Source organism: Melanotaenia boesemani, chromosome 22 (assembly GCF_017639745.1).
Source record: "Melanotaenia boesemani isolate fMelBoe1 chromosome 22, fMelBoe1.pri, whole genome shotgun sequence".
Taxonomy (NCBI): domain Eukaryota; kingdom Metazoa; phylum Chordata; class Actinopteri; order Atheriniformes; family Melanotaeniidae; genus Melanotaenia; species Melanotaenia boesemani.
The window spans coordinates 17395676-17412351 of NC_055703.1; the positions used below are offsets into that span (position 1 = coordinate 17395676).

The 16676-nt window shown below is 39.8% G+C and overlaps 1 protein-coding gene across 2 annotated transcripts in view; it reads left to right on the forward strand.

Annotated features, from left to right (window-relative positions):
• The window catches only part of LOC121633894 (protein eva-1 homolog A), a 67329-nt gene that overhangs the window by 14469 nt on the left and 36184 nt on the right, over window positions 1-16676 (forward strand). For both annotated transcript variants that reach the window (XM_041976197.1, XM_041976198.1), the window contains exons 2-5: window positions 4247-4470; window positions 5953-6076; window positions 7219-7368; window positions 14336-14479. In XM_041976197.1, the coding sequence (XP_041832131.1) occupies window positions 4247-4470; window positions 5953-6076; window positions 7219-7368; window positions 14336-14479 (642 nt within the window). The remainder of the gene's footprint in view (window positions 1-4246; window positions 4471-5952; window positions 6077-7218; window positions 7369-14335; window positions 14480-16676) is intronic.

Genomic DNA, 16676 nt, shown 5'->3' on the forward strand with positions numbered 1-16676 from the left:
GTAATAACGCGTCAGTTATACTTAACGCTATAGTGCTTTGTGCTTTCTGAAGGGCTGGCCAATAGGAAGAGGTTGCATCTTTCAAAAAGAGGGGAGAGCCTTGAGTATGAATAACACAGACTCTCCACCCGAGCAGCTTGCATAGTCAAACCCTGTCATGTTTCTCCGCCCTCTTATCATAAGTACCTGCCATACTCATTATGAGCAGACACCGAACACCACAGTTTAGTGGAACATGAGGAAAATTAGCTAGAGCTGACCTGAAAGGAGAGACAAGTAAGATTGCAACAGAGGCTCCAAGTCAGAGCTCATTCCCCTGAATCTTCATACCATAAAAACATATTTTTAAGCACATTTGCCAATACCCACAAGTAAACTGGCTTTGGTATGTAATGTGCATCAGTTTCTGACTATTCAGTGATTCCAGGGAATAAACCATCCACAACAGCCTGTTTCTGTGCCTTGTTGATACAACACTGTGGCTTGTTACTAATCTCCATCATATCTGACCTCTTTCTTCACTGGGTCAGGCTTAAGGGTCATCACATGATCACAAATGTGGAGCTAATAATCACCTGGGCTACTGATTTTTTTAGCTTTATGATTTGTGAGCGTTACTCCCTGTTGACAGGTTAAGTTGCATCATATGATAAGAGCCCATCTGTGTTGGACCATAAATACTGACAGCAGGTGCAGCTCGTCTGTGTCTATTTTTACAATATATATCTGTGCTGCTTGAGAAGAGATTAAAATGGACCTTTGAAGACAATTCATGACAAGAGGGAGCTGTTTGTACAAGAACAGCATCTCAACCGCAACCTCCTGTCTTTTAATGACCGAACAAACAAACCAGCAGACAAAATAATGCAACTGCTTTTGTTAAAGCAAAAAGGCCAGAGAGCTAGTTAAAAAAAAAAAGAAAGAAAAAGAAAGAGCCCCACATGAAAAGATATGGCTTGGAAAAGGGAGGAAGAGAGACGCCTGGGTGTTTCTCCAACATTGTTCAGCCTTCTGCCTTTGAGGGACACCTGTCATTGGTTGGGCGGTCTACACAGGTGCTTTAATGCTGTCTGATTTGTTGGCCTTGAAAGGAGGCCTCAGTCAACAGGTAGGATGAAGAGAACAATAGTGATGATCCTGAAGAAGAGAGAGAGAGAGAGGGAGAGAGGGAATGGGAGGAGGATGGGATGGTGGAAAAGAAGAAATAGATTCTTTAGAAAACACCTGAGGGTTTGTGTGAGATAATCTGTTTGCTTTTTACTTGCAGCCCCCCTTTATAGGGTGGAGTAAGGAGTGTCTGAGTGTTTGTGGTGCTCAAGCTGTTGCACAAGGAAGAGTGGCAAAATCTCTGTTTCTCCTTCTTCCTCGCCTTGTCTGTTTCCATGGTTACACAACCTTAAACGAGGCCTTGCTAACTGGGCAAACATGTGGTCTCTCATGGTACCAAGTATTTGCCAAGAACCAGCTTCAGTTTATCTGATACTATTACACCTACACTACACACTCTTGCTTCAAGAGCCAAACAGGCTTGTCTCAGCCACATTGTTTGTGTTGACGTTTTGTTTGTGTGTGTGTGTGTGTGTGTGTGGTCCCACTACCAGGGGGAATGCCAAGTTCCCTCTCACCCTGTGTGGAATGTAGCAGGCAAAGCAGACGGGGGTGTGTGCTAGCGTGAGATTACTGTGGAGGGGGGAAACTAGTTATTCCACACAAAGAATCAGAATTATACTAATGATGCCACAGTGCAGCTTATAAGCAAGACAGGAGTTGCTCAAAAGTTGCATGCTGACAAATCTCTATTCATGTTAAACACACACATGCTCATATTTAACTGATCTCTGTTATTTATTGCAACAGCTTGGCAAATACTAAATTTGAATAAATAAATAAATACTGGCAATAAATACAGTTGTAATCAAAGTGGTGTGATATATTTCATATACATAACCAAGGCACGTCTTTTGGCCTTTTTTGTTTGGCCTTTTTTGGTAAAATGGTATGTAGTATTTAAATGATTTCTAAATAAAGTTGGACTCTGTTTGCACCTGTTCTACATGTTCACATAACATCCACAGGTGGAGAACGGCTAGTGTAAGAAATGGTGGTTTGATAACCATTTCTATTTAGAGTGAGGCTGACCTTTTAAAGCCCTGTGAAAGTCTCTCATTTCCTTTCCTCCTTTTAACTGTGGCCATGGTGATAAGATGAGCTAATGTGTGTGTCCGGCAGCACTGTTTCTGTGTTGTTTCCCCTTTCTTAAAAAACACTAACCAAATAAGGGTAATTGAATCAAACTGTGTCCACTTTGTGAGTTTGTGTGTGTTGACTTTTCTATAAATGTGTTTGCAAAGCACTTACTGTAGGAGGAAGTTTGAGCTCACCCTAGGCATTTCAGCTGTAGAAGAACAGATCTGTAACATACCTTGTCAAAATTTATAACAAGAAGTCTGTTTCATTTGTTACACATGACAAACTATCTAACTTTGAACTGGAGAACCATTTTTATGGATATATCTTAGCAAATTATAGACATTGTGGAAGCATGGACTTGAATCCGTGCATTTCCTCTGTTGTAGTCGGCTCTTAAGTGAGCCAGAGAAGTTCAGAAAGACAGTTTATGACAGTGGCCAACGGATCAGTTCACTCCTTTATCAGGGTTTTGTTCTTTCAGACTGGAATGTTAATGGTGGCTTTGTAATGCGTTTAGTTCTCCTGAGCTGCAGCTCTCTAATACATATAGGATAGAGGAGTCAGCAAAGAGATTCTTCTTTTTTTTTTTTAAAAAAAAAGCTTTCATTTCTATTTGACACGCTGTGGCATGTTAAAAGACAGCTCAATCCATATAATGTTTCTATTCAGTGTTTAACCTATTTGTGTGAGGCAAGTAAACAAGGTAAGAGAAAGCAAAAAAGTGATAGTAGCTGGGTTAGTAAGAGATTCAATTAATTCATATTATGCTCATTAGCTGTTCACAGTTGTGTTTTATAGGTTATAATTGGTTTACTTTTCATTTTCAAAAGCATATGTATTTTCTCACCCTCCATAGCCCATGGATCTCAAGCTCTGGTCCTCGAGGGCCACTATCCTTCAGGTTTTAGATGCTTCATTGCTTCAACACACCTGATTCATGGATTGAAATGTTTGTTGCCAAGTTACGCAAACGACTCATTCATTTGAGTCAGGTGTGTTGAAGCAGGGAAACATCTAAAACCTGCAGGACAGTGGTCTGCAAGGACTGGAGTTTTTAGATGTCTGGCATAGCACCTTTAGCCACATTCTGTTTATAATGTTCAGTTTTGGCCGTTGTCTCTAAAGCTCCTGTGTGGTCAGCTAATTGTTCAACAATAGTGGGATAATTCTTTGTTGAAGGAGAGGAAAATTAACAACATTGCGGGTGTAATTCAAATGTTTATGATGTAAAAGCAGGGAGGTGATGATTGGACTTCAAACAAGGTGTTTTAGCTGCTGTAATGGATGAATACATAAGCTAATCTTTGCACACCAGTAAAAGTATTGACTGTATCTTTGTATAAACATTGCAAAAATGTAAGGCATTATAAATCACCTTTGTTAGTTTATTAACTGTCTGTTGACAGTTTCAGGTTTTTTTTTCTGTCACGATGGGTGGGCTAACACTAAAAGCCAAAGCTTTGCTTGTTGTGCTGTTGTAGTATTCTAGGTCTTGAAGCGTCTTGAAGATGCACACAGTTATCCGCCATTCATAGTAATATGCTCCTCTAGAAAATAACCGTGAAGCCCTTCGTCATACAAATAAGATCTTGCAGGATTTTGTACTAAGTCCAAAGCTGGTCTGGAGCCAGTATCTAATCTCGACCTACGTATTATTTGGGTTTTATCTGCCCAAGAACCAGGAGACTGCCAGGAAAAACGGTTTTAGAGTGAAACACAACTCTACTCTTGTTATAAAACCAAAGTCTGCTTATGTGAGAACAATGCTGAAATTAGAACATGGAAAGGCAGGGAAAATTTGACACTCTGCCGTGGTCCTAGCCAGCAGCTGTTTATGATTAAAAGGATGTGTTAATTGTAAATTATTCCATGTGAGACAATATGTAACCCGTAGCTTTGTTCTGTCTGGTTAAGAGAAAATAGATTGATTTATACACATTAAGAGTTCTTGTGATGTGCATGTAGTGCCTGTTATGTTGAGAAGTTGTAGATCAAAAGTAGATTTTGATATTTTGTGCATTCAGTGACAAATTTTTATTCTCTTACTGTGCCATAGGATACCTGTCCAAAGTGTTAAAGAACTACAGTGAGCAAGCCTGTGACGGAGACATCCTGTCTATTCGCTGTCCACCACGAACCACCATCACCGTTCAGTCAGCTTTCTACGGAAGAAGAGGTGCCTCTGACCCCCAACAGTGCCCCCGGACCTACCAGGCCCTCCTAGGTCCTAATCACATTCAAGAGGATGATCGACATTGTTCGGTGTCCACTGCACTACAGGTAAATAACCAACTCACACATGTTTTTTTTCCAATAGCAAACCAATATTAGTCATGACTTTAATCACTTAAAATGCTAGTATCAGTTTTAGTTTCTCAAGCCTGCACCTGTCAGACTCAATAAAGACCACAAAGTATTTCTATACCAGGATCTTATCCCACCTTTGGTATTCCTGTCTGTTAGTTCACACAAACAAGCCTCTCTGTCTGTGCTGCAAATCCCCCGGGAAGAATGTGTCCTGTAATATGGTCAAATTGGCCAAGGGTTAAATTTCAGAAGACCACTGATTATGTAATGCTTTGTGGGGATGTTTTCCGGCAAATTACACTTTCTAAAGAGGAAACAGGCTTGTATGTTCCCATGACACAATGCGATTTCATGGGGTTTTTACCTTAGCATCCTCTCCTAAATTGGGATGCGGCAGGACTCGAAGCCCTGTTTTGCAGGGCCAACACAAAGACATGCACAAATGCATCCTGTTCGCAGTCACTCAGTTGTTAGGTTTATTCTTAGTCCCTTCGCCTTTTAGAGTCAAACACCCTTCATTTCTATAATAGACAAGACATCCATGAATGCACAGACACAGAGGGCACATTGTGTTGAAGTGAGAGAGTGACTGACTGCTGTACCACCCACATGAACACAACCCTGAAGAATCCCATTATACCACCTGTTCATGACTCTTGGCTTGTTGGTACAGCAACATGTCTTCTTATAAAGATGCTCAGTTTTGAGATTCTTCAACTGGAGCAGCCTTTTCTTTAAAATATATTGTTAATCCTATTAAATGTACATAGGTTTGTCCTGTCAACCATTGAACAGTAGACAGATTCTATGCCTTTCTATTATTTTTTCAGTGACTAATTTATTTATTTACTTTGGGTAAATCTTTTAGTAAATTGAAAAACATATAAGGAGGTCCTGGTCAAGTTAACCATGGAGCTATGGAGATTCTCCAAATTGTAGGAATCCTTTATTTTTGGGGATTTTTTGACAATAAGAAAGTCACTATTTTTTTAGATTTGCTCCTCGAGGCTGCACACATCATTAAATCATTTGATAATGAGATTATTTACATTTTCTCATACAATACACAGTTTATATTTTTAACTTTACTGCAGTGGTACTTCTTGACCTGCTGTAACCAAACAATATCTTTTAAAGTGGATTTTTTTTGGGAAGGCTTTGAGGTGAATCCCACCAGTCATTCCTCCAGCAACTAGGATTTCACTCTGGGATAATGTTGTGTTGGAATGCTCTCACCTGGGTTACAGCAAGCTAAAAGATGATGAAACTAGAGAAGCAGAGCAATGCCAGGAAATGAGAAGAGTGGAGTTTCTTACTTACCTCGGCTTCCCGTGGAATTAAGCAGCCTGTTTGAAGTGGTTTTAAGTTTGCAGGATGCTGGTTTCATCGTTGTTGCTTTATTGTTCTACCTCACTTTGGTCTTTTCCTCCTCTCTGTGACTCTTTCCTTCTTTAGAAAATGCTGGACGAGTGCCAAGACAGAAGGAGCTGTCAAGTCCTTGTCAACAGCCGCGTGTTTGGGATGGACCAGTGTCCTGGCAGCAGTAAATACCTCATTGTCTGGTACAAATGCAGACCTAGTAAGTCCCTTATCGCCCCATTTTCTGATACCGACACACTAAAATTTTCTCTCCCTATGCTTGGACTGTTCTTTTGATAAATTTGGTCAGAAATTTTCCACAGTGGGGTCTGTTCATCTACACAGGGCCAAGTACAGCATATAAACTACAGGGAAAAGCAAAAATCCACATTCTGTAATATTACACACTATATAAACCGTCCTTCCTTGTTAGAACTGAACTGACCGCTGCTTGCTTGATTCACTGTGCACACATGCACTATACTTCGTTCTGCAGATGCCAGTCTAATGTAGGTATCCATGCCTGCAATGTGTGTGCCCACAACTTAGTATAAAAGGACCCTCACACATTAGAAATGCTTTGATTCAGGATGATGCTGCGCTAAACTCATTACCCATGTTTATCTTGAATTTACACCTGCTTTCACTTTGACTTGATCTAGGGCATGGAGTGACTTACTCTCTTGAGTCTGAACCAAGCCACACTGATCTGTGCAAAAACTTTTCACTAGAGTGACCACAAGTGAGCGTTGAACCACTGACCCCCCCACGCACCCCTTACTTTTTCTTTTTCCACTTGGACCTCAGAGCCAATCAACAGCTCTTTGTTCAATGTCCTTTAACCAATGATTTCCCAGGGGAAGACAGAAAGGCAGTGTGGGGTGTTAGTGAGGTGCAACGGCAGGTGTCACTGCCTGTGAAAGCAGAGGTGGATGGAGGATAGAGGAAGTGAAGAAAAACTGGGAGTGTGTGTGAGAGGGAGAACAAAAGTGAATCCATCACCAGGAAATATCCTTCCCTTTTTCTCTGCTCTCTCTTTATTCCGCATTCCTGTTCTACTCCCCACATGGACGGAGAATCGACTGCTGTTGTGTTTTGATTTGCAGGCCAGTGGAGCTGCTCCTTGCTGTCACAGGTCACTTTGGCTGGATGTGTGTGAGGAATGCCTCTGCATGGCTCTACATGTCCACCCTGCCTCTGTCTTCCATTGTTTATGCTGAAAGAAGCTCTGTTTTCACATGATAAGCTGCTGTAAATGTGATCAATAAGATTAAAAGATGCACTTAAATCTGTTTTAAAACATATGTTTTCATCATAATAGTTTCACCATGTAATCCAGCATCTGTCTCTTTGTATCAACAGATGAGTATAAGAGTAAGGTGGTCTGTCAGGAGGAGAGGATGAGGCTGAGCTGCAAGGGGGGTAAGCAGATTGCCGTTTATTCCGCCATGTTTGGACGAACTCAGCAAGGCACGCTGGAGTGTCCCCCTAACTACAGGAGGACCTCAGTAGGTAAGACCCTGTCGCTCTTTATGTCACACTGCGATTTGCAAGATTATTGATCATCTAAAGAAGCTGCGTGTACACTGTTCTAAAACAAAGTTTAACACATTTCAGATCCAAAACAATGTAATGTTGAGGGCAAAGCATTAGGTAAAAAAATGCTGAGTTTGGATGTTTCTGGATAGTTCACATTGTAGAGAAAACAAGAAAACACTAGTTTTTTGGAATATCTCCTACTCCATAGGATTAATATACAAGAACAACACTTAAAACCTACAAAATGATGCAGTAGCTTTGAGAAATAGTTTAGAAAAAAATGTAGGCAGAGATTTACAGACAGCTGTTGTTAATGATGATGATAATGTAAATACTGTAAAAACAATATTAATGGTGAGAAAAGTTAGTCTGAGGTTAAAGAGGAATTAGATTTTGTACATAAAGATGCATGAAGCTGGGAATGCAAATAAGATTTGTGTACTTATGTTTTAATGAGGTTAATATGAGTCTACTTTTCCTCCTAATGACCTGATACATGTCAATAATGTCAAAGAATGAAACTCAGTTGATCTTGTTTATAATTTATTTTTTTCTTCTTGTCTTGTTTGTTTTTGGATTTTATGTAAGAACATGCCAGGCATCATTAAACCAAGCAGATGAAATAAATGAGCAGTTTTATAGATGAGTTAAACATGTCTCGGATACCTCTGAACCATAAAATGAACATCAAATGTTGCCAGGTTCCTAATTTCTGCTAAATCTCTTCTTCATCATTTTTTTTACTTGGATTATATTTCCTGAAGATGTTGTTCTGTCTTTCTAAGGCTTCATTATTTCCTCTTTAGCTCCATTGCCTCAGAGGCTATGGAGGGAACACACACCTATCCATGATGCCAGCTCTTTTCCTATTGATCATTTAACTTTACGAAGCACATCACCACAAAGAACCTCTTCATCTTGTTCTGAAAGCATGTTCAGATATATAAAACCCCCCGTTCAAGGTTGGGGAAGGAAGACACACAAACATGAACACACTGCCAGAGGAATGAATTGGGTGGAATGTAGATCAGATGTCATCCAAAGCACAGACTTTGGCCTGTAGAAAAGGGACATATTGAGTTCCTTGTAAGTATGAATGTGTACGTATGTGCATGTGTGAGTGCATGGGCTCTCCAGATGTACACTTGTCCTTCTTTAGGGGAATGTTAATGACTCTAACTTGGATCTATGAGAAGCATTAGTGCTCCGTCTAGATGTAATTCATGTGTGTGTGTATGTGTGTAGTAGTAGCATCTCTTTGATAGAGATGTCAGGATGGGGTTTAAAGACGTCAGTCGCCAGGTAATCAGACAGATATTAAGAACAGCTTTGTGCAAGTATGTCAATGTCTCTGTTTCTTATTGTACTCTACATGAGCACTGAGGGATACTTTAAAGCAGTCTCCTCCTCCTACAGGAGGATCAGGAATGTGCAACAGGTAGAGGTAACAGGTGAGACTGGGATGGACTTGTATCTGGTTTCAGACTCAGAATTAATACAGCAGGTCTTATCGGGGTTGATATCAACCGTCCATTAGATGTGCACAAGTACCATGTTGTTCCCATTCATCCAGGATATAGTAAGGATTTTCTAGCTGCTTGTGTGTGTTTGTGTGTGCACACACACTCCAGCCACCCACAACCACCTCCCCAGGCTGTTCCAGACAGTCTTGTGGTTCAGCAGTGGGATTCCCCCTGTCAGCTCTGTCTTTGATGTGGCTCCCATGTCACCAGAAGCAGGAAGCGAGGGTGTCTTGAATGACAGCTTAAACACACTATTAATTATTTTTAAATGATTTTGCCCCACCAAGGTGGTACGGTACCTCATACATTTGTACATTTGCAAACTTGCATGTCTGAATAATCTCTTGCAGTCATGTTATGCACAAGTTTGTTTTGGAACTGTTGTGATTTTTGTGTTTTCTTAAATGTGTGTTTTAATCAAGATAAGTTACAGTAATCACCTGAACCACACTTCTTTGGCATGCTCACCGCTTCACTGAGTTGTGAGATCATTGGTTTCACACTCTGGCTGCACCTGCCCAGGTGCATTGTGCATAGTTTTATGTTGAGAGATATTACAGTGGTTTGCTTGTACACTGTTTCAACACTGTTCTGTCACATCAACAGACCCGGATTGCATCTTAACACCAGGCCTGGGAACTCTTCTCCAAAAACCAAACGGTCTACGCTCCCTTAAATTTAAATTTCGATTTGTACTATCTTGCACACTTTTTGAAAGCGGCTGTCTGGTTGCTTGTTGAAACCAGAGGCGCTAGAAAAATATACCAGAAAAAAAAAAAAAAAAAAAAAAACATGTATATAAGCATGTGCTCACAAAAGTATGACCTCTTTGATCTAGTCCTTTTTTTGTTGTTTTGTGGTGGGAGTGGTGGAGTTGGGCAGCTCTTGGCGGTGATGGAAAATCCTCAAAGTGAAGAGGCCTGCCACAGCCCTCCTCTCTCATCTGCCCCATTACCATCACACACACCTCTTGACATCTAAATAGCCCCCCATACTTGGCATGCAGGATCTTAGACTTTTTTTTTCCCCCCTCCCTTTGAGAAGGCCATAGTGCTTTCACTTTTGAATGTATACTTCAAACAAGATATTTCATACTTTTTATACAGGATGGTTGTTCTTAAATGATCCCGATAGCTTTTTAGAAACTGAAAATGTGCAGCTGCAGTTGAATGCTTCACTTTTAGATGCTTGTTCTGCTTGTATCTGCTTCACTGTCATTTCTGACATTGACATTGTCAGTGCTGGTGGTTTTGATTGTTGTAGCAGATCTTAATGAAATTACATTTGGCTTCTGAAGCAGTTATAATTGTCAGGCTTTGTAAAACAAAAGTTTGTTTATTTCTTACTGGGGGCTATTTAATTTTGCTATGGTAGAGCAACATTCCTGCCATTTGTTTTGTGGTTTCTAAGAATTTCACATTGCATCCTGGTTTGTTTTTCATTAAAACAGGTTAATGCAGGCCTTCAGTGATATCCATGAATCGGGTTGACAGTTTTCCTACTAAATGCCCCTGATTCTGTGGAATGATTGTGGCATAACCTGCTATTAGATATAAACACAGCTAAGGAAAAATCTTTACATGAATGTGCACATGTTTGATTGTATAAGGGGTTTTGGACACTTTATTTGTAATGCCATACCTTAGTTAACTGTGTCACAGTAAAACATATTTCCACAGAAGGGAGAAAAACATTTACAGTAAATGTGTGCCAGGGACTGGGGGTTTCAAATTCCCTAATGGCATCCACGGACAGCATTTGGTAGTTTGTCATACAATCACAGCATCTCGGCATCACATAGCTATGACTAAGATTTAATGGCTCAAACATCCCTATCAAGTAATACATACAGTATTGCGGGTGAGTCATAGGGAAAGGAGAGATGGGAACATGTGACAAGGTTGTCCAGCCATTGTCTTTGAATTCCAGGAAAGCTGTGCGTGGGTGGAAAACCAGAAGGAGTTGTTTGGGGGTTGCCGTGGTACTATTCTGTGTGTATTTTGCTAGAAAAAAAAAACATACCAGCATATGCTACACCCGCAACACACTCATTCTTTTAGTCTAACTATAAGGTCTCTGTGACCAGTGAAACTCAATGGTAGGCATCATGAGATTCTACTGGATTTGTTATTGTTATGCTACTTCATGTGAAATGATGGAACCATTTTAAATTGTCTGTGAAAATTGAGAAACCTACACACAATCCAGCATTGATACAAGCAACAATCAGGCAGAAAGGTAGAATTTGATGATGGATGACTGATGTGACAAAAGCTGTGAGCTGAGAAGCTGCTGGTACTTGGTATCATGTCAACACACTTCAAAACCATGCAAACCAGAGCAACAAACCGCTGGAAGTGACACGTTCTCTATCTTTTTTTTTTTTTCCTCATAAAGAAATGTGTGATCAGCTACTTATTAAAGAACAATATTCTCTACAGGTTTTCTTATGTGTGGTTCTCTGCATGTGCTGCAATCAGCCATTTGTAAGAATAATTGAGTGTATGTATGTGTTTGTCCAGGAAACTCCTCCCTTTCCTTAGTTGCTGCTTCTCCGGACAGACCCTCTTTTCTGAGCTATAGGGCTGTCCTTGTTGGGAGTAGGGAGGATGGAGGGGTAACTGCTCAGGCTTGGAAAATGGTTGAGGGTAAAGGTTAGAGGTAACAAGGGTTATTCATGCCTTAATGTGCGTGTGAGTGTGTGCATGCATGTGCATGAGTGTGTAAGGCTGAGGACCCTTGCCAAAGCCACAGGACGTCAGACCCTTGGGAATTCTCTTTAAAAAAAACAGCTGTGTGTGTGGTTGACCTAGGGGATATAGACTATATGTGTGTCTTTATCTGTTTTGTTAAACCTCACAGTCCCATCAGCATCAACCAATATTATATCAACTAGTTTCATAGAGCTGACTGTCAGTAGCCTCACTTGTCAGGGATGATGTTTTCAATGTGGTGTACTGCATCAAATAATCCCTAAGGGATGAAAAAGATAGGTGGGGAGAAAATAAAAGTACATCATGAAGCGTTGGAAGTCATTCTACAAAGTGTCTACACATGGACCCAAATATTATCACATAAATAGATTCAAGGTCATGAGTTAAGTTTAGAGTTTTGAATAAATGCTGCTGTTGCAGAAACATCTGAGTGTTAATTGAAATCCATTTTAGATAACTCTCAATTAATAAAAAGAAAACATACTTTTAAGCAAATTACCAAATACTTTTCTGCCCTCTTTATAATATAAGGCCTATATCTTGACTATTTTTTTTTATATATAATTTTTCCAATTTGTTTGGGCAAGAACATGGCTTTATCAGCTAATAGAGATAACCTTTTATATTCAATACTTTCTTGGTTTAGATTATACAATGCTGCTACTTCTGCCCTGTCCTCAGGATGCAGCTCTACATGTGATACCAGGCAGGGCTCACATGCTGCAGTCACCCTGTAGATTCTCTACTGTTTTAACGACTTCTTTCTGAGTAGAAAATGTCCTTGAAAGAAGCTGGAAACAAGCAAACAAACAAACAAAAAATGTATATGCTTAATTTAAACATGTACTGTAACATAAAAAATACCCTCTTTTAACTGTAAGATTTTGCATATCAGAACATTAAAATCATCTGGTTCTTACTGGGTTTTAAAATAAGTTAATTTAACCACAGATGAGCAACCCTATGACATATTACATCATGTTATTTATGTAACAAAAACCTAGCCAAAATCATAAATAATATTAAAAAAATTAAAGTACATCCTGTATTTAAGAGGAAACAACTTTGTCTGACTATAAAAGGACTTCAGTTCATTGTTGAGTCTTTTCTTTTTTGGCCATTCTGTTGCAGATGTGCTCCTAATTTTTGGGATTATTGACTTGTTACTGGACCCAATTTGGGTCAAGCTTTAGCTTCAGTCAGTTTCACATTTGACAGGGAAGTTCGTGTTTACGTCAGTGACTGCAAGGTGTCCACGTCCTGAAGCGTCAAAAGAAGCCCAAATCATGACCTCTCCACCACTGTGCTTGACAGTTGGTATAACATGCTGATATTGTGTTTGGTTTTTATTAAATGTGGAATCATCATTTTCATTTTGTTCTCGCCTGTCCAGAAGAGATTTTTTCCAAAACTCTTCAGTCCATGTGTTTGAACTGACAGTGGGAACTGTGTAACCTTTGAGGTGTGTTGCTTATTATCTAGTTTCACCCACTGGTTCCCGCAGACTTTCACCCCTCTACATTGTAACTGGGAATTCCAGAATTTCAGCTCCAACCGGGGAGCGTTCAGGTACCTTTATGAACCATGATCAAAAAGACAGACACCGGCACAATGCTCACATTGTCAGCTGGAATTATAGAAAATGTATTACATACATTTTCTTACAAATATTAACATGGACTAAAGTTTATTCTTTAAGTTAAGCATGTTTACACAATTTGGGACCATTTAAAGAGCTCAGTGTTGACACGATGCATGACCACTGGATTGCCCTCATACTCTTTCTGACTGTGTCATTTCACCTTTGACCTGTTCCATAATTTGTTGTGGCCCGTTGACGTGTGAGCCAAGTCTTAACCAGTCTCTTCCCTTTGCTATTTTTTCTAATTTTTCTCTCGGTGAGGCCCACCCGGGGAGACTGTGTGACAGCTCAGTGTCCACTTTCAAAGGCCCATCTCTTTGTGTTGTTTTTAGGAGTTTAGATGGACCGTGGAGCCCTAAAAGGCATCCATGCAAAACCAAGGCCCATACACATTCCCATAAGACACTGCAGGAGGTCCCTCTGTCTTTATTCATACCCCTCTGTATAGTTTTACTGAAGTTCATGTTAAACATGTAACTCAAAAGTCCAGATTGGGGGTGTTTAATATTGATCATACACTCCTGCATATTTTAATATATTTGTGGAGCATTTCCGCATGAGAGGCCCAGACATGTATGAGAGGTCCATCCATTACTACACAAATACACACACATATTGGATCGGGTATCCTTTCGACAATGTAGGGCCCCAGGAGGGTTTCTCTATGTAGGTCTGATGTGGACAGAGAGCTGAGAAAGAAAGAAGTGTGTGGGTGTCGGTGTGTCTGTTGTTGTTGTGCTAAGTAAATAAGTGCTATGATCAGGAAGGTGATATTGATAGCCTTATATATATACATATATATATATATATATATATATATATACTGATTTATTGATTGATTGGCTAATTAATGAAACATCTAATCATTCTAGTTAATTTTCATAGTGTGTAAGAATTCAAAGGAAGCTGATAACTGTACATCTTGCCATTTCAATTGACCAGAAAATGTGTTAAAGGTTAGCAGGGTACACTGTTATTTAGCAACAGCTGGTTGTCTAATAAAAACGAAAATGCACATATTTTCTTTTTTTTTTTTTTTTTGTTTTTTTTTTTTTTGTCAGAATGCCAGTCATCTGTGGCCCTGCAAGTTGTCACATCCCACTGCCAGGGAAAGAAAACCTGCCAGGTTCGAGCCTCCACCAGAGAGTTTGGAGATCCATGTTATGCTGGCACCAGGAAATACCTCAGCGTCATCTACACTTGTGGTGAGTTACAAAACACCTTTTGAAGGACTTAATTTTCCTGCCACCAGGGGGTGATATCTGATAACTGATTTTATGAAAAGGCTGAACTGGTTGCATGAAAGATTGTCCTATTACGCTCAAGGAAACGTCACATTTCTATATACAAAAGTTACAATAATGAGGTGCTCATGATGGTCTTGTGCTGTGCCATAATTACTTTTAAAATATTAAATGATGTATAAAAGAAAAATTAAACGTGTGTAAAAGAATATATTCTTTTTGCAAGAATTAAAGCTTTGCTCAGTAGGGGCAGTGTTAGAAATGTGCTTTTATTGGGTAAATAACCATATTTGTACACTTCATTAGACATACAAAATGAATCTGCACACTAGTCCATGAAATCATGATCAGGATGTTGAGATCGGTCTTCAGCATAAAATCAGAAAAAAACTTAGTACTGACCACTTACAACTTTATAATTTTTGTTATTTTAGAAAAAAGTATCCAAGTTTTAAAGTCTTGTTATATCCTCTAATATTAGGATAATGGTTTTTGTTCCTGTGGTTGAAAATTTAAATTTCCAAGTATTTCAATGAGTGCTCGATAAAGGGTTAATAACTTCTCACCACACAAATTTTTGTCTGTGTTACATCTTCTATTTTGACTTTACATCTAAAGAGGAGGGAGAATGATGGGCTTCTTTTATCTGTTTCCTACCCCTGGGTTAATCCTGAACTGACAACACTGCAATTCATTAACCACATGATAAAAAGTACACACACATACATGCTATCCAGACTCCTCAAGCACCAGGAATTGATCTATCATCACCATGGCATGGAGCCTCTTAAATCCACCAGAACCACTGGCTCAGAGAAGCAGAATCAGACAAGGCCTGCTCTAAGACTTGGCATGTCCATGGGATTTTTTTAACTTTTATCATTACCTCTTCCCCCTGGGCCTGAAAATCACTCATTTTCATTACTTAGGCTTGTAGATTCGTATGTGTGGATTGCTTTTCTGCTTCTCTCCTAAACTTATTTTTAATTCTTGATTCAGTGTGTAATCTGTATCCTGTTGTTCTCATTAGTTTATGGTTTGGTGTCTAGTTTCAAGAGCCTCCACCCTTCCATCATTAATCTCCAAATACTATCAGATATTTCTCCACAAATCCATCCAGCCTTTATCTTAGTGACAACCAGCCATTGCAGACAAACATACAAAGACCTTTCAGCTGTGTTTATGCAGTCGTTTGGCCTGAATCTCTGTCTGACCCCGCTTATCTGTGACTGATAACACAACAGACTGTCCTAACAAAGTTAGGTTGGTAGGTGTGTGAGTGTTTGCTGGGTTTGTGACACAGAGCTGAACAGAAAGTGGAAGGATGAGGGAGGGGGTTCTCGCTGTGAAGAAGAAGATGGGGTGGGGGTTCACTGTGGGTTGTGGTGGGAGTTAGGAGGTCAAAATGTGAGTAAATCAGTTTTTCTGCTGTAGACATGAAGTCATTGGTTGCTCTAGGCTTTAGCGAAGTGGTAATTTTGGGGGATCCTCTTTCATTGGTGGCAGAGAGTGTTGGAACAGGGGATGGGGGGATTTCTATCTGGTAATATATATGTATGTATATAAGTGGTTTAGAGTTTATATACCACTAAATGGTTTGTATGGGTCACGCTGCTCTAGGAAATGTTAGCCCACTGTAAATTTTAAACTATCCCAAAAGGACCCGTGTTCTGTTTTAGAGTTTTGTGAAACCTGCCATGATCATAATATCTAAAGAAACTGTGTTCTGTGAGTGTATGTAGTTGCATGTGAATATTAGTACTTGCTATATTTGCAATGCGAACTTGTTATCGGCCTCGGCTTGCCTGTGATTTATAAAGCTATCAGCTGCTGAGCTCCAGCTTTTTCTCCACACTGCCTCAGGGATGGACTCATTTCTCAGGAATAACACAGGGGCAAATGGCCCGGAACCTGCCATCAGTCTCCCAGTAGATTAAACACACTCCGCACAGTCTCCACTGTCAGGCTTCATTTACATTTCAGCCCAGGAGGAAGTCCCCCGTGGTTTATTTGACAAAACAATCCTGTCAAGACTCCTTAATATTTGACTTTGAGTATTTTTTAACATTGTGTAAAATACAGTTACAGCAGTTCTATGTGAATTGCAAATTGTTCATAATCTGAAATATTTACTGTAATTATGGCTACTAGGGACAGA